Source organism: Taudactylus pleione, unplaced genomic scaffold (assembly GCF_031769625.1).
Source record: "Taudactylus pleione unplaced genomic scaffold, aTauple2 ptg000207l, whole genome shotgun sequence".
Taxonomy (NCBI): Eukaryota; Metazoa; Chordata; class Amphibia; order Anura; family Myobatrachidae; genus Taudactylus; species Taudactylus pleione.
The window spans coordinates 1,322,443-1,348,111 of record NW_028284609.1 but is presented as its reverse complement, the minus strand read 5'-3'; the positions used below and the strand labels follow the sequence as shown (position 1 = coordinate 1,348,111).

The 25,669-nt window shown below is 38.8% G+C and overlaps 1 protein-coding gene across 7 annotated transcripts in view; it reads right to left on the bottom strand.

The window, feature by feature from the left end:
- Window positions 1-25,669, bottom strand: part of NAV3 (neuron navigator 3) — a 383,856-nt gene that overhangs the window by 54,488 nt on the left and 303,699 nt on the right. The window contains exons 20-28 of one of the 7 annotated variants that reach the window (XM_088478094.1): window positions 25,499-25,551; window positions 23,103-23,126; window positions 21,732-21,809; window positions 16,955-17,038; window positions 12,930-13,041; window positions 11,273-11,397; window positions 8,337-8,357; window positions 4,740-4,912; window positions 4,054-4,116 (exon numbers count right to left, since the gene is read on the bottom strand). In XM_088478094.1, coding sequence (XP_088334220.1) covers window positions 4,054-4,116; window positions 4,740-4,912; window positions 8,337-8,357; window positions 11,273-11,397; window positions 12,930-13,041; window positions 16,955-17,038; window positions 21,732-21,809; window positions 23,103-23,126; window positions 25,499-25,551 — 733 coding nt within the window. The remainder of the gene's footprint in view (window positions 1-4,053; window positions 4,117-4,739; window positions 4,913-8,336; window positions 8,358-11,272; window positions 11,398-12,929; window positions 13,042-16,954; window positions 17,039-21,731; window positions 21,810-23,102; window positions 23,127-25,498; window positions 25,552-25,669) is intronic. The other 6 variants (XM_088478098.1, XM_088478095.1, XM_088478097.1 and 3 more) reach the window with 6 other exon arrangements.

The following is a 25,669-nucleotide window of genomic DNA, read 5'->3' as shown; positions in this document are numbered from 1 at the left end:
GGAATATAACACATTGAATTCCTCAATGGTCTATATAATTTCCACAGCTAGGAGCAAGTATTGAGAGATCCAAAATGCATCCTGCCCTCATCTAGTACCAGACTCCAAACTGGAAACTGTAATACAGTCACTATACCCAGTTATCTCCTACAGATTGTGCTTTTGCAGAAGCAGTACTAATTCACTGCTCCGAAGTACCCGGAGGGAACCCAAGCAAGCACTGGAAGAATATACAAACTCCACACAGTTAGGGTCATGGTGCGAATTGAACTCAGGATCTCAGTGCTGTGAGGCAGTAATGCTAACCATTACACCGTCCATGTTGCCTCATGTATGCATTTCATGTTTTGTACTTTACTTTGTATTGATTAAATTTGAGTCTATATATACCCAGACACTCCCACATGACCCCTCCCATCAGGTACAAAATGCTCTACTCCTGGACTTCCTGCCTGGTTTATGATTGCAGCCACCTGTGTTTGAAGTTCCCTTCTCATCAATTAACTAGTTCAACCAGGTGACTGCAATCATAAATCAGGTGGGAAGTCCAGGAGCAGAGCATTTTGTACCTGATGGGAGGGGTCATGTTGGAGGGTCTGATATACCCAGTCCCGGAGCAGAGAGCTTTTGCTCCCTGTACCCCTCCCCCTGTTCCCAAACACATGATGTCATGAAGTTAGGCTGAGAGTACGACGGCACCGACACCAGGAAGTACAGCACTGCCCGTGGCGTCCATAGACTGTGTGTGCCCAGAATATTCATATGCTTTGGCCAGCTTTGCAGCAGTGCTGCAGGGTGCCATTCCAGACACCCTGCAAGCCAAATGCAGATAACGCATCGCAGCCATGGTGCCACCTTCACAGCCCTGCTTCCTGGACAATGCCACCACTCTCACACCTGTAGTTATGGTCCTGCATATATCTTTAAACAATATAAGTGTCCACCTCCTATTTTATATTGTTTATTAATAATTTATAACATACTATCAACACACCCCATACTGCAATTATCAAATACATTTCTATAGGGGTGTTAAGGTTTAGCGCTGCTTACTCTAGTTGTTCTTCAGTACCTCATCTTTAGGAAGACTTATCACCTCCCTGTTAGACAGCTGCTGATACCCCACTGTTTTTTGTTTTGAATTTTCTTGATTACAAGGATCATAAAATTATTCTAGTGCCATAGGATACATTTTGTTTACACTATTTTGTATACATTAGAAAACAGTGTGAAAATACAGATGTGCCTTTTCATATTTGGGGTGGTATATACTGTAATGTGATTTTAAAGGTGAACTCACAATTTTTAATTGCCTACTGTACTTTGAAGAATCATCCCCTCAGCTGACATGATCCTCAAATTATTTCTTTTTTCTGCTGTATGAATACTGTATGTGAATTTGGTCATTTGTAAGCTGTTACTTTGACTTATTTGATAAAACAAATATAAAGCACAGCTTTCATTTTCTTTTTTTTCCATTCAGGACACATTTAGGGGTCAATGTACTAATAATTGCGATACTGACGCGTTTATTATCCATTCAACTTGCTGGGGATATTTAAACTATTAATGAAAATATCCCCACTACAACAGGGAACTTGCAGGGACAGCGGTCACTTTTTGGAGTTTAGTACATAGGGGTCAGATTGTAGTGTCCATTAATAATGATGGGGACTGCAATCTGCAGTGATAAATAGCATTTTGCCAGAGAGTTCTGTGAAATCTCCTGCATTGTGCTTTTAGCAGTTTCTGCATAATTTTATGTAAGAAACGGCTTGATACATAGGGGTCCTAATTCTTTAAGCCCCCAAAAATATGGATTTATATAAATTAGATATTTCATTTTTGCCAGTTATTTACATTGCGCTCATCAAATTATTGTACAGAAAATTTGTAGAACAAAATTAACGATTTCCAAACCCTCTCAATACTATTTAATGAATTCCAAAACAATATACTGTAGATGGGGAGCCCCTTAAACTAATCAATTGATAAATGTAATTGTGTCCCCAGACTGGTTTAAGTAGTTTATTTTAAGTAATGCGCCAAGTGTATTTTATGTAACTGCATTAGCAATATAGTTAACTATCTATTCTACATATATAGGTGGAAAAAACCTGCCTGTTTGGATTACAAAGGCCCCTTCATAAAACATCCAGGCATTGTTATTTTTATGCTATGTGTACCCTTGGTGAGGTTTTGGGCTGTTGTGAGAGTTAATTTCTATACAGCTAGTTTATTGTATTATGTGTATATGATTCCATCAGACTTATTTAAAAAAAAAGAGATCCCTTCCCCTCAGAAATTAGTAAGGATCTATGAATTTAGCATAGGAAGACAGTTAAATCAATACATATAATCTGAACCAAATTTAAAACAATAGATACATAAATTTATGTCATTACGTTAACATACCTCGTATGAAAAATTAAATGGCTAAATACCTATGAAATGGGGCTTAGAGGTATATTTGCTAAAGTGCGGGTTTACAAAAGTGGAGATGTAACCCAGAGCAACCAAACAGATTCTACTTATTATTTATCTAGTACCTTCTAGAAAGTGACAGAATCTGATTAGTTGCTATGGGCAACATCTCCACGTTTGCAAACCTGCACTTTAGTAAATATACCCCTTAGTATGAAAAATCCCACACCGAGCCAATTCATTGTAAAGAAGAAGAAAATATTATAGGTATGGCAATTATTGGTAATTACTGTGGGTTTGATTTCTATACCACAACTCTTGGAAAAAAAAAGCCAAACCTCATGTCAAACCCCTCATCATGATGTAATCACAAATGTTTTAAATGTAGCCTCTACCTCTAGAAAACTAATTTACACAATGATAGATATAAGTATAGTATACAACATTTCTAAAAAGTCCAAGAGCAATATATACTGGACACCAATAGATTACAATATCTTCCAATGTTACCTTTGGTACAGTACTACTCCAAGCTTCTACTGGGTATTAAGGAAGTATTTCTGTACTTCGATAGGTCTGGGGTGGAAAAGGTAGTGGCTTACACAGGATTTAGTGATGGGGTGGAAAAGTATTACTTTGCGTAATTTTGACTTGCTCTCTGAAATGAACAATCACTGGGAAAAGTCCTCAAACCAGATTGTAAAGATTTGTTTTCCTCTGCTGGGTGTGTAAAATAGGATTAAGCTGTGGCAATATCAAACAGTAGATCTGTTATAATATAGAACTATAGGGTACACCTTTGAGCAGCAACACTCTGGCACACGTGAACATTCTGTTCTGTCTGCAACAAGAAATTCCTCATTTTCTTTACAAATAAAATAAATTAAATTGTAGGTCATATTAGAGTATGTATTACAGTCATAAGTGTTCTCCAGGTCATAAAATGATAGCTAAGGAGCATCTAATCTACTGTAGTAAATCTCATCCTAACAAAAAAGTAGGTAGGCAGCTCTGCATCTACAGTATAGAAAACTGTTCTTCAGATGTTTTTGTAGACTTAACTGATTTAAAATTATGTACACTGTACAGCTAAATAAAGCATAATATTAGTAAATTAGTATACTTGCTCCTGACAACTCAACAGCTCTGGCTAGATACTGCTATTAATGAGTTGCAGATGCTACTTGCTGTAGCTTCAGGACACTACAGCCCCCAGAAACTCATGCTTCACTGTACAGTTCCCAAACTCAGCACAGGCCCAATAAGGGGGTGATCCCATGACTACATCCACACTTGGGTTTGGTATGTCACTGTTGACAAAGTGACTGTCAACCAAATAACTGTATCCCTACTGGGGCATGCCCTAACTATCCATAGAACAGTCCAGCCCTGGTTGTAATTAAATTCACTTACCAACAATTGCATAGAAAAATATATAGCAGTTTTCAAATTAAGATAGTGCTTTAATGCACATACAGTACACAAAAAAAGTTTTTCTAGTCCATATCTCAAGCACTGTAACCTTCCATTTTTTCACACATAGTTTGCCTTTTTTTTAATGCATAAATGCATGCAAATTCCTTAACTCCAGCACACCAGTTCAATCGCATGCACCACACTACGTTTTACCGAGATCTATGCTTGTACATCACATGGCCATTTAGCCGTTTCTTTGGTACCCAGATTAAAGACCTGAATTCACACAATAGATAACATATATATTTACTAAATAACAAAATAAGCATAATGTGGTTTTAAATTGAACACATGTAAAAAAACACTAAAAAGTAGTAAACAACACTATACATTCGAAGGGAATTTTGTAATGTCAAGGTAGACCACAGGCTGTATATCAAGGACTTCTATCAAAGACCATTTTCAGAGATATTCCGGCATCTGCTTCGCGTTAAGTAACCATTGTGTGATTTGTTAGATTCAATAAAGAAAATTGGAGGAGATGTAGTGTAGCAAACATTCTAAATAGGACAACCAGAGGTGTTGCCTCCTCTATAGAGGGTTTGAAACATCTCCCCCATTATCTTATAAGGGGAAAATATACATGTACTTTAATTAGTGAAGTTTATCTGCCATTTTATGCAGAAAAAATTTGAGGAAATAATACATAAATTCCTGTTTTCTTTGTTAATAAATTTACAACAAGGAAGACCTGATATAATTATATATGAATTGGCGCACTACTTTCATTTATTTTCAGATCTGTATAGATGCTTTGAATTTAGGAGATGAAGATCATTTCTGGTATGGCAGTTGATGTACTCAGAGAAAAAAACTGTACAATAATCATAACAACTTACTCTGAGTTGGACTGGGATAGCTTCATTGCAGAGGAAATTGCATCCTCTGAATTATGCTGTAATTTTGGAGAGGATGGTACGGATGAATCTGTAAGTTCTTCAATATCTGAGTGGGAAGACGGATGTTTGTTGGATTTTTTCTTGCCAAAGGCTTGTTTAAAAGAGCTTCTCAACTAGGAAAAAAAGACACATTTTAATATTTGAAAGCAAGATTATTAAAGCATAGTTTATTTTCAAAATTAAATTGAGATAAAAATAAAATTCAACTTAAAACTGATATAATTAAAGCAGTAAAACAAGGCATTAACTAGTAAGCACTTAAAAAAACAAAAACATTTTTTGTATTCTAATAAGCTATTTACTTTGCAATATATATATGATTTATTATCACTATGTATAAACATGTTACAAAAAAAAACATTTAGATACAGTATTGCCATCTGTCAAAGAAAATATACCATTTGCATGTACACTATATAAGCACTGTGCCTTGATGCAAATGTACAGTTGGTCATTCCCATAATAATATTAAAAAAACAAAACAAAAATAAAATTTTCTCTTAATCATTTTGACAAAAGCTGAGTATTACAATCCAATGAATAAGCACAATGGGAGAAGGCTAGTAATGCAGACACAATTTTATATAGCTGCACAACAATATTGTAGAATTTGTACACAGTGAGGCTCATTTAGATGGGATGCACTTAAACTCCAAATGTTTGTAGGAAAAGTCATTTTACATGCATATTTTTGGTCAGACACATCCTGAGATGCATCTACAGTAGTTAAATAAAATAGAATTTGTGTCAGAAGTACATCAGGAGTTCTGTATGTATATTTACTACCCACAATAGCAAAGATTGGTGTGGCTTGAGAGTGTTAGTAGCAACTACTTATACTGTTGCATTGCCCTATTTGTACACAACAAAATAATGTAACAAAGTATCATATATTCATGTTTAGACTAAAATGTAATCTAAAATCTAAATGCAAAACACGGGTACAAATGAAATTAAATTAATTACAAAGATCTCTTGTTTTCACCTTTAAAAATCAAATGGGAATCTTCTTTCCTGCAGTAGTCCAAATAGAAATGTCAATTGAGTAATGTAAATAGACAGTCTAGACTTCAAATAATATAGGTGTGATGCTAGAGATTTAAGTACTACCAGCTGGAGGGGTCAATACCCAATTAGAAACCAGAAAAATAATGCTGCTGATAGTCATCATCGTCATTGCAGCATCCCTCCAGCATCCACAAGACACACGTTTCCTATAAAAACATATCTACTGATGTGTCAACGTCAACTATATATCTCCGTTATTAGAAAACCTTTACAGTACTTGGCCTATGCTCACACACCTTCATTATGCTACTCCATGCATAAGGAGACATGAGTCACCCAAACTAATTTCGGTGAACATGTGCAGTATACAAATGTACATTTTACATGAAAAAACACAGACGTATCTCCACTTCTAAATGAGCCCCCGTATTCTAATATTCAATCTCCAGATTCAAGACACCCTCAACTACATCAATAGGGGATTTATAAGCGCAATGATAGGGGATTTATAAGCAAAATACAGTACAAATTAGAAGTAATGATTTGAATTATAAAGGGACCTATGTTAAATCAAGTCATTTTAAAATTTCATCTAGGCAGCACCTCGTACTGCTGATCTCTACCATTTTCATATGACACAGTAATGTCATGTGTGTCGCAGTAGATAGTTTTTTACAGATGATTTAATTTCTATTACTGTCCATAAGGATAAGCACTAAATTTGTTATCATTAACCTAGACATCATATTTGTATTCACGTAAAGATACCACAATTTATATTGTTTGTATACTGTGCATTTGCAACCCATAGATTATGTAGCTACTGAACATTACACACTATTATTACAGAATAGAAGGAGCAAACAATTACTAATAATGTTGCAAGAAGGAGAAAAATGAAAACCCCATAACATGCAGAAATAACACAAAAAGGAAGGGGCTATTGTACTTCTATAGCTCAAAAGATTTAGCAACAACAAAAAAAGTTTTAGAACCCGATAGCTGACATATTTGTAAGTGCAGGTGACTTTGGTCAGCTACTTATACAGTACAGGGAGTTTTACTAAATCATTAACAGCAGAGCTAGCAACATAATCTATATGTGATAGTAAATGAGAAACAATTCAATACAATATATTGCAATGAATTCTATACTTAAACAGATATGACATTGAATGTATCAATTTTAGCTGTCATGTGTTAACCAAAATGGTTTATACCAGGGATGGGGAACCTCAGGCCAGGGGGCCCTATAAGGCCCCTGGAATCATTCACTCTGGCCCTCTGAGCTTGTTTCTGCTAGCCTCATCTAGCTAGCAGGGTGCCTAGAATAGTCCCCTGCAGCCAGCATCTGTGCAGCAATGCCGCCTGGAGCGTCTTTAGGGCGCTTCAGATGATCACACCGCTGCCCTTACAGCTCTGGGTATTGCTGTAATCACTGGCGATTGTGGCCTCGCCCCTGTATGACATCACACGGAGGGGGCATGGCCTGCAGCAGGCCCGCAAATAATGTTATATATATCAAAATGGCCCTTGGCAGCCAGAATCTATGCAGTAGTGCCGCCTGGAGCGTCTTTAGGGCGCTTCAGATGATCACACCGCTGCCCTCACAGCTCTGGACATTGATGTAATCACTGGCGATTGTGGCCTCGCCCCTGTGACATCACACTGAGAGGGAAATGGCCTGCAGCAGGCCCGCAAATAATGTTATATATATCAAAATGGCCCTTGGCAGCCAGAATCTATGCAGTAGTGCCGCCTGGAGCATCCTTAGGACGCTTCAGACGATCACACCGCTGCCCTCACAGCTCTGGACATTGATGTAATCACTGGCGATTGTGGCCCCGCCCCTGTGACATCACACTGAGAGGGAAATGGCCTGCACCAGGCCCGCAAATAATGTTATATATATCAAAATGGCCCTCCGCAGAAAAAAGGTTCCCCACTACTGGTTTATACAGTAATACTAATAAAGGATATTTACATAATAAAAGTAATAGCAAACTTCAGTTATGTTTTGTGGAAACACCAGCGAATTTCAGTGTAGTGGAATGTAAGGGAAAAAGTTGCATGAAAAGGTGCTCAGCCCTACAGAGTCATGGAATGGCGTGACTAGAAGGGATGTTTAATGCTCAAGGAGGCCAGATCTATGCGGACACATCTGTAAGTTCATTTTATCTCCCTTCTTGTAACAAACTGTATAAGATGCAGGTGATATATAAAGGTTAATAATAACAACAATAATATTCTTGATACTCTAACAATAGACAGGAAGTGCATATGATAATTATTTTCCAGCTGCTCTACAAATCTATATTTTCTGCCTATTGATCCAACAAAATAAAGGTGGAATTGCATGTGTGGACGTGGTATTTTTTTTTAATTCAACTACATGCAACTTATTATTTAAATGACCAATTTTAATTAAAACAAAGTACAAGAAAGACTTGTATTGAAGCCTTGCAAAATGAAAGTGGCCATGCCAGGAGTTTACTTAACATGCCAAATCAGTCAATGTTCTATATTCACCTCACTTCTATTGAAGTTCACCTTGTGAGAGACAAAAAAAAAATAAATGAAATGGATGACAGGAGGTTAGCGTCAAATTACAGTTGCATAGTGCTCATTCACCAGATCTAGGTTATACATTACATAGCAATATTTCTGCAACCATATTAAGAGGACAAATGAGCTGCTCCAGTAAAATACAGGTTCCTGGGCATTTATCTGATTGTAACAAACCCTACACCTGTAACTCTGACTAGTGACACCAACGGAAATGTATACAGTGGTATAGCTACAGTCATACCAATCCATAGTACAGCAACCACCAGTACAAGAAGCCTATTATATACACAGATTATAGATTCCCATGTAAAAAAACACTCCTTAAAGCAGCACGTAAAAGAGGAAAGAGGGGTAGTTAGTAATAATGGGGCGAAGACATGATAGCAGGGGCTGTGGGCAGATCTTGTTTATTTCCTAGTAACCAGAAAAGAGGTCTATAATCAAAATCCAGATTTATATCCCCCCCCCCCCCCAGGTAGATTGCACTCTACCCACCCTTCTCTCCAGTTGCAGTGTTCCTTGGCTTGTTAAGTAAATAAATGTATTCTACCACCTCTCTCAGAAGTACATGTACATAGAAAGTAAGAAGAAACTAAAACAGATACTGACTTACAAACTGCCAGTGGGAAACTGAGGTGCAAGCCACAGATTGTAGCTTTACTTTTTATACTACTGCCACCAGAACAGACGCTGATTTCACTAGAATAAGAATGTAGCAAGCAGGAAGCACCAGCAAATCACTACACAGATAGATGTACGAACAAGTAATTAGAATCAGTGGAAAATATTGTAAGTGTACTGTAGAGTAACCGCAGGTGAACAGGACATACAGTAGTGACTCTGCCCTGTCCTACAAGTAGAATAATGCAGACAGGAATACAGTATAATGTGCATGCTTGCCATTACAGCTAGAGCACAGGTTCTAAACTCGGTCCTCAGGGCCCCAAACAGTTCATGTTTTCCAGGTCTCCTCACATAATCAAAAGTGAAGTAATTAGCTCCACCTGTGGATCTTTTAAAATGTGTCAGTGAGTAATGAATACACCGGTGCACCTGCAGGCCCGCCAAGAGCCGCGCCGTGCCAGGGTAAAGAGGGCGAGGCTTAATCATCATAGGCATGACCATGCCCCCTTAGGTTAAAAAAAAATGTTTTCAGCGCCGTGAAGCGACGCTGCGTGCTGGTGAGGGGGTCACAGTGGGCCCCCTCAGCCTGGCGCATATCCAGTGGAGGGCGCAGTCAACTTGATCGCTCCCCCCACAGGCATAGGAGACTGCTGTGTCTGCTTATTAGCAGCTGCGAGCAGTCTCCCAGTGCAGCCCAGCTGGGCTACTGTGACGTAACTGCAGGGTGACCGGGAAAACGTGACCTGTGTGGAGTAGTAAGGACCAAGTTCGAGAACCAATGAGCTAGAGGATGCAAAACGAGCAGAGAGGTGGCTGAGTGTTGTGCCCTGCATAGAGAAGTGTTTCAATTGTGCCTTATAATTGTAACAGAGCAAAAAGAAAGGTGGGTTGTTGGTAAAGAGTTTGATATTAGCAATGAAGAAATGTAGTTATTTTATAATTGTTACAGTTTGTTTTTTATTGAATGTATGTACATCTTATTAATAAGGGTAATAAAGGGAGTCGTCTGCTGTTCCTAGCAATATTTGAATAATGTAAATAATTTATGTTTCTTCAGATTTCTTCAGGTTTTTCTTTTTCCTGTCAATCAGTTATGTTCACCCTAAATTGGATGGTGACTATGCTGGAGAGGGAGAGTGCTATGACACAGGTTTTGCTCAGTGTCTTCCTGCCTGCAGGTGCCAATATATTCACTTAATAAAATCATTGGGATTTGTAGTACATTGGGCCGGTTGCATTTGCATGATGCAAATGGCAGTGTTTTCTTTCTATTGATCTTCTGTGGCATGGGGATCCTTCAAATGTTGTTGTAGGTCATTTCTATTTACACCTCTGCATATACTAGTTTTTGCAGGCATGCAGTTTGGTCCTAAAATAGAGCTAATCTCTAACCCAATCCTGCACGTTATACCCCTTTTCCACCTAAATTCCGGGTCTGACCCGGAGTTGGAACAAAGTTCCTATCCGGATCAGACCCGGAATTTTGCCGGCGCCGACTCGGGATATTCCCGAGTCAGCGCCGCTCACACCGCAGTCGGGTCTGCATAGACCCGGCTTTTGCGGAGTGAAAGTGGTCGCTTGGAGATGACATCATCTCCAAGCGCCACTGAAGCCGGACCAATCAGCCGGCTAGCAGTGCACTCCAGGTCATCGTGACCCGGAGTGTGCTGTTCTCACAGCAGGGTTTCACGGGATACACCCGTGTGAAACCCTGCTAGTTACCTGGGAGGGATTGCCGGGTCACTCGACCTGGTGATCCAACTCTCTCCCCTTTTACACCAGGGACCTGCCCGGGTTAACCCTTCAAAAACCCGGGTTTTAGCTCCGGTGTAAAAGGGGTATAAGTTGCTGCAGAGGTAAAGTTTTGGACATACAACTCAGTTAATTTTTTCAAAAAAAGAAGAAAATTCAGTTGTAACAACAGATCCCAAGCTATTGGAGTAGACTGGATGAAGTTTGACTTCCAGTACTGTTTGCTGTGATGTGATCTGGCTTCAGACAGATGTTTGATTTACTGTATGTACTTGTCCTGAAATCCTGCGCTTGCAATAAAAACTATAAAGATCAGAATCTGTGTCTATGGTTTATAGAAAACAATTTCGGATAAGATATAAATCTTATTTCTCAATTCACTGTTGTTTTACTTGTGAGCTAAAATACATCAGAGATTGTACAGAACACCCCGACTACGTATCACATTGTTATTTATACAGACACAGTATACACACACATACACACACCTCATCCGTTTCTGTCTCAGTAGAGGAACTTACCCAGTTTTTCTTTTTCTTTTTCTTGGAATCTGCATCATTGCCACTACCAATGCTAGAATGACTGGTGGCACTGTTGATGCTGGAAACACTCTCAGAGGAGTGCTGCCTTCTTATTCGTGTCTCTGCTGTGGAATAAATCAAACACATAGGGTTATTTATTTACTGTCTGTGACACAATAAAGGATTTTATTCTTCTTGTCATCAGTTTTATCACCACCTCTAACCACTTCATCCTGTATAGGGTAATCTTGCATAGGCAAATGCATGGGGGGTTTCCGTCTGCCTGGAAACCCCCCATCCCAGCCCACACCATGACCGCAAAATAAATAGTAATAAAATTGATTGTTACTAGTGCTGCATGTTCTTCTCAGTATCACAAATGAAATAATTAGCACCACCTGTGGATCTTTTAACAGCCAGTAATAAATAACCTGTGCACCAACTAGAAGATATGGAAAACATGCCCTGTTAGAGATGCACTGCTATAGAGCCCAATATGTACATATATGTCCAGGGCAGTGCTAGGTTCTTCTGTTGCTCCTCCAGGCTCCCGGACTTGCTCCAATAGTCTGGAATGGTGCCCACATCTAAAATAACTACATTCAGCTAAGTCAGGATGGCCTACTGACGCATCTAATGGCTTACTGTGATCACTGGTCCTGTATAGGAAGTATTACATACAATACACTTTGTATGACGCTTATTAAAGCTGGTTAAAGTACTAATTCTGCCCTCTTCATTGACAGGCCACACTCGCTCTAAAATTAAACATTTGGAAACCCCCCTCTGGAAATCCTGCGTTTGCCACTGATCTTGAAAGTGAAAATGGCATATTCATCATTGGAGGGAATGCAGTTAAATATACTCTATATTAATCTATATAGAAAAAATTCCCCCCACTTTTACCTCCAGCTTGCCGCCACTGTTGTGTTTAGAAGCTAAAAGTAAAGATACTGTATATATATTTTTCTCTTTTTTTTTTTAAATCGAAACCCATTATCTACATTGTAGGGCAGGTTGACTTCTTTGCTTCTTCCTGTTTTCTGTAACCTCCGCAATATGCCAGTAAATTCTCAATTAAATCTGTATAGATGTACAGGTGACATTTTTTTTTTTTTACAAATTGCATCTTGTTAAAATTCTGTAGTAATTTATGTCATTTACTGTCTCATGAGGGTAACATTATATCTAGAAATCTCGCTGTGAGCGGTTTGGTTGGTAGAATATATTCACCTGCACAGGTAATCGCTATATGTAGCTTTTCCCCTGTTGTGGGCGAGTTGTCGCTTTTGGTGTATTGCTAACAGGTAGCTGTGTTACTGTGTACTAGCGAATAATGCCATTTATAGCCTGGGTAGCCTGAGAGCACATAATTAAGTGAATGCAGCAAGGGATATTACCTGAATAAATAGTACAGGTCATTTACTAACTGTAAGAAACTGAATTTCGGATTGCACACAAATGTATAAATTGTACATATTGCACAGGCATAACCAATTTGGTTGACATGAGATCTAATGCATGCAAGATAGTTTTCAGCACAAAATAGAGATTTATCACTTTTACAAACAGTATGTGACTGTATGCCGCTTACATTAAAAAAAAGTTATTTATTTGTTAATTTTAACACAGAATTCTTCCAAGACAATAGAAGTACCTTTATGGCTGTAATCTGAACCATTAAGAGCGCCTTGTATTGCAGCCTGTGCTGCCGCATTCTGAGCTTTCAACATATCTATTGTCTCTCGAAGTTCGATAAGCTCCGATTCCTAGAGTCAAATAAATGAACATTAGTTATCTTATTGCACACAACAACAGACATATGGAAACATTTCATTAATGAAATGTGGCTGGAAACCTGTACTTGTTGTTTTATAAAAGAAAATGGGTACTTACATTTTACTTGTACATAGCTTAATATTTTGAAATAACTTTAAAATGATGAATAAATATTGAAGTCTATATCAGTTGGAGTTTACAAAAAAGAGCAACTTACTGCAGCTCTAGGGTTATTTTCTATGGAAGTTGCCCCGGAGAGTGACTGCAGCATTATTGTGGTATATGGTATTGTTATGCCTTTTAATGTTATAATCGGGTGTAATATTGTGAACTACAGTAGCTGGGATACCCGGCGTTGCCTGGGTTGAAGACTGTACCCTGTAGTACACCAGCAGCCTTTATTTGATTACATTGTCCTTGCCTATAACCCCATTCCATTGATCCTCAAAAGGACCCCATTGTTTCATGCAAGCAAACAGTGGTGTAATTACAGTGGGTGCAAGGTGTGTGTGGCTGCCTCTGTGGCCAGCTGCTTCCCCTGCACTTGGTCACACACACAAGATGGGCCGGTCCAGTTAGGGCTACCGAGGTGGGCCCAGGTGTCAGCAGTGATGATTTGGTGCAGTACTGCCAGCTGATTACAGCTGGCGCATTGGCAGGCAGACATGGAGAGATAGCGCTGCCGGTCGCGAGTCATTCAGAGCTCGAGGACTGGCAGCCAACAGTGGTGACTCCTGATTGGCTGCTAGTCTGCAAGCTCTGATTGGCCAGATTCACATTGCGCCAGTGTTGTTTGTCCATGTCTGCCACTGCCTGCTGGAGTGCCAGCTGCAATTAGCTGGCGGCACAGCACCACATCCACACCTGCTGGCTGCTGATGGCACACAGGGGGAGGTGAGAGGCTGCTAGAAGGACACAGGGAGGTAAACTGCTGCGGGGGCAAAATGTGTAAGAGGCACTACTATTGTGTGGAATAATGTGTTATATGGGGCACTACTTCTATGTGGCATAATCTGTAAAGGGCATTACTGTGTGGTATAATGTGTAAGGATCATCACAATGTGGCATAATGTACAGTATAAGGGGCACTACTACTGAGTGGCATAATGTGTATAAGAGGTACTACTGTGTGGCATAACCTGAATGGGGTCTGTGTGGCATAGCATAAATGGGTTCAGTGTGGGGATAAATGTATGGGTTTTTTTACCTCTGGGGGGCCCTTGCTATGTTTGCCACAAAGTTCTAGTTATGCCCTTGCATGCAAACACAGAGGGCTAACTAATATATATATGGTCAGTGTAAAAAGGACTCCTCTGGATTTAATATGAACTTGCAGGAATCATAAGGTAAAAGATGACTTTTATAGCTTTCACACAGGTTTTTGTCAGACTGCCAATTTCCACTTTAGCCAGCTCCAGAACCTGGGTAATTTAAGAGTGTCCCCATTTTTAGGGATTGTGTGGCCCTGACTGAGTTCAAATCTAGGTAAAAACCTAATACTGGTCCAACTACACCACCCTGCCAAATTTGGTGGAGCTAGGTCCAAAACTCTGGGCATGCATAAAGCACAGACAGACTTTCTCATTTATTATATAGATAGGAAGAAGCTGGTTATAATGGAAATGGGAATGTAGGTGATGTAGCTCTATACAGTGGATACTGTATGTGTTAGACTCAGGGATGTTTTGCATGTGCTAATCTTTTTGGGAAATTATGTGATGTATACACTAAACTCTACTGCTTTAATATTAATTGTGCAGTAAGTACATAGACCATACATGCCATGTATTCATGCCTGGAAAGTCTGAAACTGCTCAGCCTGTCTATAGTAGTGGGATGCCTTATCTACCAAATTTATAAGGAATTTAATAAACACCTTCTTGTATTGCAGTTGATTTTTCTCAGTGATTCAAGTGTCTGTTACTTGTCACCAGACTCCCTAGTAAATGTGCTGATATGTGCTACAGGAAAAATAACAACACATAAAATGTTCATAGTTAATTGAACACTATGGATGTGTTTCCATGTATCGTGTGCTCTGGATGAACCAAGTCCTTCAATGACAAGACCCAGCTCTCTAATTTCGCCATCATTTGCAATCCTCAGTTCAATTAGGCAGAGAAATGGTGCTTGACACATTCTGTCTGTACAACACTGTCTGTACAATATTGTATGTGTTCTATTGGCTACTAAAGTCAATAAAAATTAATATTAATACTAGAGATGTATGCAGACCCCCTACAGTATTATTAACATCCATAACATTAATTTCCAGTCAATTTTGACCACCTCACCATTCCCAATATTGTTTTAAATTTTCACTCATATTGGCAAAAGGCTGCAGAGAGCTGACTGGCTAAACTAAGCGACAGAGCAGCGGCACAAACACATAGCATATAGCACATCTATGAAAAACAATTGTAAGTGCAGCTCACTTCAAGTTCACTTCCAACAAACATACAGAAGAGCCTGTTTGCACTGGATTGCAGGTGCTGGCTAGTGTCTGACAAACAAACATACACAGTGACAAAGATGCCTGCAGTCATTTACATGCTTCCCATTCACTCCATCTAGAGGCGTCTCAATGAATGGTGACATCTGGTGCGGCTCCTCCTCACCCCGCGCACATGCCAAAGGGTTGTGGCCTTGTGTCCCCTCTGGTACCGTTTTGGGGCATGACTAGGTGTCACACTCTAATAGTCATGTTGGGGACTTGCCTAGTGCTCTGGGAGCTGCTGGGAAGCCCCCGGCCTCTCCGGACAGGATGTTGTTCTTATCCAGGTTGCTGGCGCTCAGAATGCTGGCACCGGAATCCCGACACCAGTCAGAATCCTGGTGCCAGCATCCTGACAGTAAGTATTGGGATTATGGGGAGGGTTAGGCACTAGGGGAAGGGTTAGGTTTAGGCTGTGGGGGAAGGTTAGGTTTAGGCTGCAGGGAGGGTGGGTTATGTTTAGGGTTAGGATATTAAACTGAAGGTGTCGGTATCCTAACCCTGTCAGGATGCTGCATCAGGATTTTGAGCGCAGGGATTCGGACAATCGGCATCCCATACCCAGCCCCTCCGGACACAGGGTGGCGGTGTAATGGATGACGTGCGCATGCATCCATCACCATTGCTCACGGCTCGGTGACAGCACCCAAGAGGGTGAAACCAAGGTAGCAGAGCAGCTCTGCTATTTGGGTGTCACCCCCTCGGATGGTGTCACCCTATGCGGCCTGCACCCCCTAGTGTTGCCACTGACTCCATTTAACTACAACTCTCTCTAATTGTGACTAGTATGTAGAATTGCAGCATGAACTTACATCCCACACCTTCTCCATACACAAATGGCACATGAAATCACAAGGGAGGGACTTACATACAATCCAAAACACACAAGATTTGCTTTTGAGATCGAAGATCCGAACGAGAGCTTGGTTCTACTCAGAACCTCAAAGTGATTCCGAACCGCGGCTAGGTTGTACTCTAATTAAGACCCTCATATCTGCACTGGCCTCAGCAGATTTGAAACACAGCTTGCTCTACAAAGCCATTCTCTACAAATTACTAACACATACACCCAATATTGTACAACTTATATATGAATACTGTGGATTTAGAGGCTTGGCAGATGATTGGGCAAGTCAATGAACAGTTCATCCATATGGATACAAAAAATAAATACTATATGGAATATACAAAGACCCTTATTGCAGTGTTATATCATACATGTTAAATAAATTATAAATTATAATGTAGAATGCACAATTTATTTAAAAACAAAAATATGTTATCAGAAAAAGTAATGGGTCAAAGCAGTGTCATTTTATTATAGCTTATAAATCCTTCCATTATATAAACTTTCATTACTGCATACACTTTAAAATCTGCAGATGTGTTTAAGTCTTTTTTAAAGTCACCTTTTGTTCAGCTGTCATTGTTAAGCTTTGTAGCCGTCCAGTCATATTTCCTAAGCTCTTTTCAAAAGCTGCCACCAAATGAGACTGGAAATATAGCAAAAAGAAAATCATCAGAATTGCATCAACTGCTCACAGCCATAAGTGCATAAACCAGTACTCAGTACATTTGTTGAGATAAGTCACAAGTTTTCCTTTCTATTGTCAACATTTTCAATCATATAAAATTACCAATAAAATAAAAACCTGTTTGGAAGGATATAATGTTATCCTTCAAGCTTTATACTTGGAATCATAGAAAGCAAAAGAAAATAATTGGAACTATTCAACGCAAAAAAAGAGAAAAAGATAATTTTTTCGATAAGAACATTAAAAAAAAATATTTAGTAAACCAAGGTGGATAAAATGGGAATGGACACTAAAAAAACACTCTCCTTAATCAGAAATACACAAACTATTTCATCAGATAAACGTACTGATTGGAATAACATATATTACACAAACATGGCACTAGTGAGGAGGATGGATTATTATAAAGATAATATGAACACACAACATTTTATTTTGACATATTTAGAGTTTTTTTAATATATTCCTCCTAGAAGAATAAAAGTTTATTATGTTCTTTAATTGGATCAAAATCTACCTACAATATACAATGGACATAAATACTTAGAGGAGCATCTGTATACCCTGGGCCTCTCTGGATTTTATATTAGACATTTAACATTTAGTTAAAAAATATCCTTACAGAATTGCAAATTAAACATTTTTATTTGTTTTATAAAGTACTTTATTCATTGGGCGGGATGCATCAAGCATCGCATTTTGCATGCGATGCATACTGCCACTCATTGCATGCATGTTGACATTAATAACAATGTTTTGCAAGTAGAAAATCACAAAGAACAGCTCTCCCAATAAGAGCTGTCCTTTGTGATAGAGGGACTTCAGGGTTTATGACCCAGAAGTTCCTCTGCGTCCTTCTGCGCATGCCGCAGGGGACCCTGGGAGGTCCTTCTCAGTTCAGAATGCAATAAGAAGCCCATAGGCTTCTATTGGGCAACTACATCTGAAGATGGCGATGCCTACCGACTCCAAGCTGCAGAAAGCTTTGCTTTCCGAAGCTTAGGGCATATGAGAAATGCGGTCAAACCCCCGAAAACTGCATTTTCGGGGGTTTGACCGCATAATAGAATAGTGCATCTCGCCCCTTATTTATGTATTATATAATTGAATTAGAAAGTTTTCAAAGACATTATATAACAATGGAGATAAATAACTTTGTTGTCTACCTGTTTTACTTTTAATCAATATAATATATGCAACTAAGGCAATCATTTAGGCTTCATATTTTGATGTCTACACCACACTAAATTCCATTTGAGCACCTGCATATTGGGTCTCATTTAAGGGATGCAAATGTATTTCTGGATAAACCAAATTGTCGTGCAAGCCCAGGGGCAAATGCTATTTTTGACCAGTGCAGGGAAAATACTGCATACTTTTGCATGTAGTGCATAAATACTAAGCAATGCTTTTTTGCACCCGGCATATACTGGGTCACTTCAGTCTCAGCGCGCCCTATCCTGCCCACGACTCTTTCCGGCCAGCCCCGTCTCTTCTGTTCTGCACACCACAATAAAATTTATATATATATTCCAGTGACCACCTTGTGTCATTATTACACTGACTTTTACTTGTCAAGAAATGCCCCATAAAAACTAACTTCAGATGCGTTTTAGTCTATACATCTTACCTGTGTACTTTAAAGATAATTTGTTTATAAAATGAAATTTGAACATTTAAAACAAATACAGTCAGGTGCATAAATATTGGGACATTGACAGAATTTTCATATTTTGGCCTCTATTCACCACCACAATGGCTTTGAAATGAAACAAACAAGATGTGCTTCAACTGCAGACTTTCACATTTAATTTGAGGGTAATTACATCCAAATCAGGTGAACGGTGTAGGAATTACAACAGTTTCTATATATGCCGCCCACTTTTTAAGGGGCCAAAAGTAATGGGACAAACTAAACAACCCTAAATCTAACTTTCACTTTTTAATACTTTGTTGCAAATCCTTTGCAGGCAATTACAGCCTGAACTCTGGAACGCATAGACATCACCAGACGCTGGGTTTCATCCCTGGTGATGCTCTGCCAGACCTCTACTGCAAATGTCTTCAGTTCCTGCTGGTTCTTGGGGCATTTTCCCTTCAGTTTTGTCTTCATCAAGTGAAATGCATGCTCAATCGGATTCAGGTCAGGGGATTGACTTGGCCATTGCATAACATTCCACTTTTTAACCTTAAAAAACTCTTTGGTTGCTTTTGCAGTATGCTTCGGGTCATTGTCCATCTGCACTGTGAAGCGCCGTCCAATGAGTTCTGAAGCATTTGACTGAATATCAGAGTATAATATTGCCCGAAACACTTCAGAATTCATTCTGCTTTTGTCAGCAGTCACATCATCAATAAATACAAGGGAACCAGTTCAATTGGCAGCCATACATGCCCACGCCATGACACTACCACCACCATGCTTCACTGATGAGGTGGTGTGTTTTGGATCATGAGCAGTTCCTTTCCTTCTCCATACTCTTCTCTTCCCATCACTCTGGTACAAGTTGATCTTTGTCTCATCTGTCCATAGGATGTTGTTCCAGAACTGTAATGGCTTTTTTAGATGTTGTTTGGTTAACTCTAATCTGGTCTTCCGGTTTTTGAGGCTCACCAATGGTTTACATCTTGTGGTGAACCCTCTATATTCACTCTTGTGAAGTCTTCTCTTGATTGTTGACTTTGACACATATACACCTACCTCCTTGAGAGTGTTCTTGATTTGGCCAACTGTTGTGAAGGGGAAATAATTATTCTGTCACCCACCACAGTTGTTTTCCGTGGTCTTCCGGATCTTTTGAAGTTGCTGAGCTCTCCGGTGCGTTCTTTCTTTTTAAGAATGTTCCAAACAGTTGATTTGGCCACACCTAATGTTTTTGCTATCTCTCTGATGGGTTTGTTTTGATTTTTCAGCCTAATGATGGCTTGCTTCACTGATAGTGACAGCTCTTTGGATCTCATATTGAGAGTCGACAGCAACTGATTCCAAATGCAAATGTCACACCTAGAATCAACTCCAGACCTTTTACCTGCTTAATTGATAATGAAATAATGAGGGAATAGCCCACACCTGTCCATGAAATAGCTTTTGAGTTTATAGTCCCATTACTTTTGGCCCCTTAAAAAGTGGGAGGTATTTCAAAGCCATTGTGGTGGTGAATAAAGGCCAAAATATGAAAATTCTGTCAATGTCCCAATATTTATGCACCTGACTGTATCTGTTCTCTACAAAAATGTACTAGCAATCGGGTTCTCCAGGCCTCAAGTACTGTACCACCAACAGGTCATGTTTTGTGGATTTCTCATGTACAGATGTCTTAATCTACAGTATATTATTGGGTTAGTAAATATTTCACCTGCCTCCACAGACAGAAATCCTCAAAACATGACTTGTTGGGAAAACTTGGCTGATATTGAGCATCATCGGTCTAAATAATGAAAATGCACTGAAGCATGCTGCATTAGTTCTAAACATATGTTCAAAATGTGCATGTCAAGAGACATCCTGTACGCTTGGCAGTGGGCACCAGATTGTGAGCCTGATATGATAATGAAGCCGCAACTGCATCTTTTTAGGTAGTGCGACTGCTTCTTTATGCTAAAGTCGCAGCCGATGGGATTCATACATAGATGCCCACTGGCTGCTAATCACATCCGTTGCTTCATGTAATATGTTGAACCAATGGACGTACTTGCAACATGGCCACCAGTGTGAAATAAGATAGTCGCTAGCTGCCACACTACCATGTCTGGCTGCCGCCACCCTGCTATCACACAGGTAAACCTACTGACACTGTCTTTCCCTGCATCCACATTTGTTCTACATCTCCCGGCAGTAACCATGAGAGTGCATGAGCAGACTGAAAACATCGGCTGCTTGCGACTGAAATAGACACTGCGTCCACCTAGGAATGAAGCCCTTGTAAGGTATCTAAAGAAAGGTTTTCCATCTGTGTCTGAGTCATATGTTTATTTTAATTTTTCAATGATGGGCACATTTTCTTAACTGTGAAATATATATATATGGATTAATTTTACTTTTATGTTATTGAAATGTTCACTAAATAAAAGTAGATTATATCATTTTGCTGCCTATTTACTTTATGTATGGGACAAGAAATACTCTTTTCTTGGTATAGGAAAAGTGATCAGCACCAGCAGTGACCTGAAAAAGTTCCCCCACTGGTCACATAAAGCAAGAAATTCAAAGTACTGTAGCCTAATATTCCCTCAAGGCTATGTGTACTTGAGCATTATTTCACTTTGTCGCCTCCATTGAGTTTTCATAGGTAAATGGCAGAAATAAAGAATCTCCGATAGAAACCATGGTTATACAGTACAAGTAGGGTTGAAGATGCTCTATTATGCCCTGTTCCTTGTCAGCCATCCACCTTGCTATGATGGCTGAGTGATTGTGTACCCATAGAGACCAATAATTTCTACCTGAGTATCTGTGATTATCCTCCATTGCCCTGTCAAAAACAGAAAGGATAAGATATAGCGCTAAATAATGCTAATTATATTGTCCATGTTTCAGCCATCACGTTGCTGCTTGACCTTTGAAAATACTGCAGTGTAAATAAGTGAGCAATAACATGATCAGCATGTAATGAACATACATGAAGCATGTTCCGCAGAGCCTCTTACTCACATTTGCAGAAAGTTGGGAAGTCAATGTTGCAACTTTTTCTTGTGATGCTATCAGCTCCCGACGCAATTTTTGTATCTGCTATATAATAAGCACAGAACAAACTTCAATACGTACACAACACTTTTTAGCATTTGTTTTGATTAAGAGATTATATAAAAACATTCAATAAGCTAATACTTCTGATTTAGAATAAATATCTGTATGGTGAGAACATATATATTTCATTGAAGTACAGTATTTACTGAACACTGTAGACAAGCTATAATGAGTTATGTCCCTTCTCTGGCCTGCTCTGCAGTGACTCTGTTGTCACTTAATTAATGCACTATGTTTTTCACAAAGTATGTAGCAGGTAAGTCCATCAGTGACTGATGATGATTATGTGTTATGTTTAACATGTGTTTGGCCAGTATGATCAATAAAGAATGATTCTCTGCTGCCATAATGTGCATTGAAGCTTCTCCACAAAAGTTAATTGTGCCCACTCCATGTTGGAGGTCCTTATAAATATCATGTAGCTCCCCACTATTTTAGCACATAAAACACTTATGGTAAATTACCAACAATTCATTAACCATGCAAAACTTAAAGTTACAGTAAAACATAGACAATAATTATCCCATAAGTCAGGGCATACAGAAAAATGTTACGGATGGATGTAAAGTCTACTCTACCTGTGGTGGTCTCTGGATGGGGAGGCTTACTAAGTGATGTGTCTAACATTAACAGACGTGTTATAGAATGTCTTCCAGCAAGATTGCTTCACAGGTATTGAGGATATAAAATGTCATTCACAAAATGAGTGGAAGATAGGAATCTGGCAATTACCAGACAGGTCATGTCTCATATTAGAAAAGTAATATAGTCACCAAGACAGGATCAAACTGGCCTTCTTAAAACTTGAAATGGAAAAAAATCAATTTCCTGTCTATGATAAAAGCTTTAGCAAGTGGGAAAAAGGTGGTGACCTTATCCTGACATTTCTCCCTTAACTATCTAGAATGAGCAGACTTTCAAGATGATGGGCCTGTGGAAGGGAGATTAAGCCACATAAATGTAACTTGATGTACAGATAAGGGATACTGACAAGAGAGCAGGTGTAATTGGGTATACTGTAGATTTCAGTGGCAATGCAGCTTGTTCAAATGTGAATTTGTATTGGAATTGGTGTAATTTGTAAATACTGTAGATTGAGCTGTGGTAGCTTTCTGAATACTTATATATAGTTTGAAATTATTATTATTATTTCACTCAACTATGTTGGATGTGCTACTGCTGGAATTTGTCTTCCTTTCTCTCCATAGTTTGGAATTTGCACTGTCAACTGTTATATTACACTTATTGCAATAAATCAATCAAAATGTTTATTACCTCTGAATGTGCCTTTTCTTCAGCCTAGGGAAAAAAATGACATATTATGCATGTAAACTAATTTAACATATTTAATCTATTATATAACAGGCTTAATGTCCATTATCGGAAGTCAAGTAGAATGCTGGAGAGGGGCCCCGCACCTTCCCTCCCAGCTCTCACTGGCTGGCTTCCTGATATGGCATTCAATGAATGGTGAGCATAATTCTGGTGGCAGGAGAGAGAGATGCAGAGTAGAAGAAGAGACATGGGAGTGAGAGAAAGAAACAGGGAAGAGATGAGAGAGACAGTGGCAGGAAGAGCAAAATGGGAGAGAGAGAGGCACGGGAAAGAGAGATAAATAAGAGAAAGAGAGAAAGTGAGGGAGAGACATAGGGAAGAGGGGGTTGGGGGATGGGGAGGAGATGGGAAAGTGGGTTAAGAGTGAGAAAAAAATTAACTCTTGCAGCGCTGGGCACAATAGCAAATGATGACAAATGACTGGTCCAAAATACTAGTACAAACATAAAACACCTCAAACCTATAATTAAATTCAAAAATGGATATATTAAAAAAATTTAAAAAATAGTTTAAATAGGAACCTGCACAAAATACAAGCCAACTAAAAAACTAAAGTTAAAAAAAGCACATAATTATAATTAAAAGTTGTAGAAAATGTCACCTTTGACTATGTGATATCAATTAATTTAAGATAAAGAAGTGAAATTAAAATTATTATTTATATGTTACAGTTACAAAAATAAATACATTTTAGCTTAAACATTTTGCAAATGTTTTCAGGAATTGGAGCCAACAGATGATACAGCCGCAAAGTAAACTGCATTAAATCAACCTTATAAAAATGTTTTTTCATACACAAATCCTTTTTGTGCCAAAAGGCATAATTTAGATGCTCCGTTATGGGTAATGATTTATGGACTTTCATACTTTTTCCCGAATTTAGGGTCTTATTCACATTATAGCACATACTCCTATAGGGGTCAATCCAAAGAGGTGCGAGTTGGGTCTTTCAAGTCGTTCTCACAGCAAACTCGCACTGCAAATTTCATTTGCAATCCAATTTAAACTCACATTCATTTTTCATGGGAAATTCTCATTTTATGTGCGTGCACCACTGAGAAGGTGAAAAGGTTGGGAAAATCTTTATTTTAAGGTAAAAATGTCGGGACACAGTGCAGAACCTCTGGTACACTCCTCCCAATGACGCTCTTGGAGGCAGTTACAATAGCGTAATTTGTCCCTGTAGGTGAATTTCTCTAAAAACCTCAATAATGGGTTAAATGATGTGCACTTAAAGAGGTTGCACTTAAATTCGCTTTTGCAAGCTCGCATCTAATTGGATTAACCCCATAGTTCCTATGCACTAAGATTAGTATTTTTGTGGCAGAGGAATTTATATAAAGTCACATATTAAGCACCACTATGTGGATGCGGTTCACTTGTATTGGTCCACATTCTTTTGTTTATTTCCCCTTGTTAGCATGTGAGTCGCACACAGAAGCTGAGTCTAATGCTAGTGCGATATCCAGGGTAATACATAGCAGAAAAACACCACTCTCATAGGCATTCAGATTATATGTTCATTTCTTTATAATGTTCACACAATTCCACACACCTGTATTCCTGGACACATCATATACTGTATTATGAATAGCAGAACATAATTTTAATTTGGACAATAGTAGTTTCAATCATATCTATTGAAATAAAACAATAGTCATTTTCAATATTTACAGTATGCAAAGTGGATGGTTGTTCTTTTTAAAAATTATAAACTGAATGTAGTTGATTCACTCACTGCTGACATCTACTGACCACAGTAACGATACACAGATTTCATTAGGCACCCAGTACTGTGCATGCTATAAATCTCTAGGGAGCAACAGGGATAAAATGTATTAAGTGTTGGCTAATCAAACAGCACATCAACAGCCATATTTCTATAATAATGCCAGTGTTGGTGGTAAAGCGGAACATGTGTAAGGAATACTGTATTTACTTGTGACTGTAGGCTCTAGTGGCATTTATTTTTTCAGTTGCAAATAAGCCTAAAAGCAGTATACTGTATATTTGAAATAAAGTATACATTAAAGGTAATGCAAGTACAGATGTGAGGCTGCATCTATAGAGATTTTGTAGATCACCATATATCATGTATTATCTGTGACATATAAACCTCTTTCACTGTTGTCTATACTCTATAGAGAAACACACCTGCTAACCAGTGCTGTCGCTTCATATACTGAACACAATCCACAGAGTGCTATTTTTCTCTGTGTCCCACTACAAGGTAAAACACATCATGCAGTATTGTACATTGATGATCGAATTTCATACATAATAGATAAAGCAAACCATCTGTTGACTTATTCCAAGATATTTACTGAACAACTTACAGTGGAGTACAGCGATGATGTACTGGAAACCAGGGATAATGAGGATCCGTGTACTAGAAAAGAAGTACATATTTATTTACATAAAATGTCACAAAATATTTATAATGCTTATAGCAAAAAAAACTGCAACGAACATCCAGGAGCCAAAACTTACACACTCTAACTAATTTC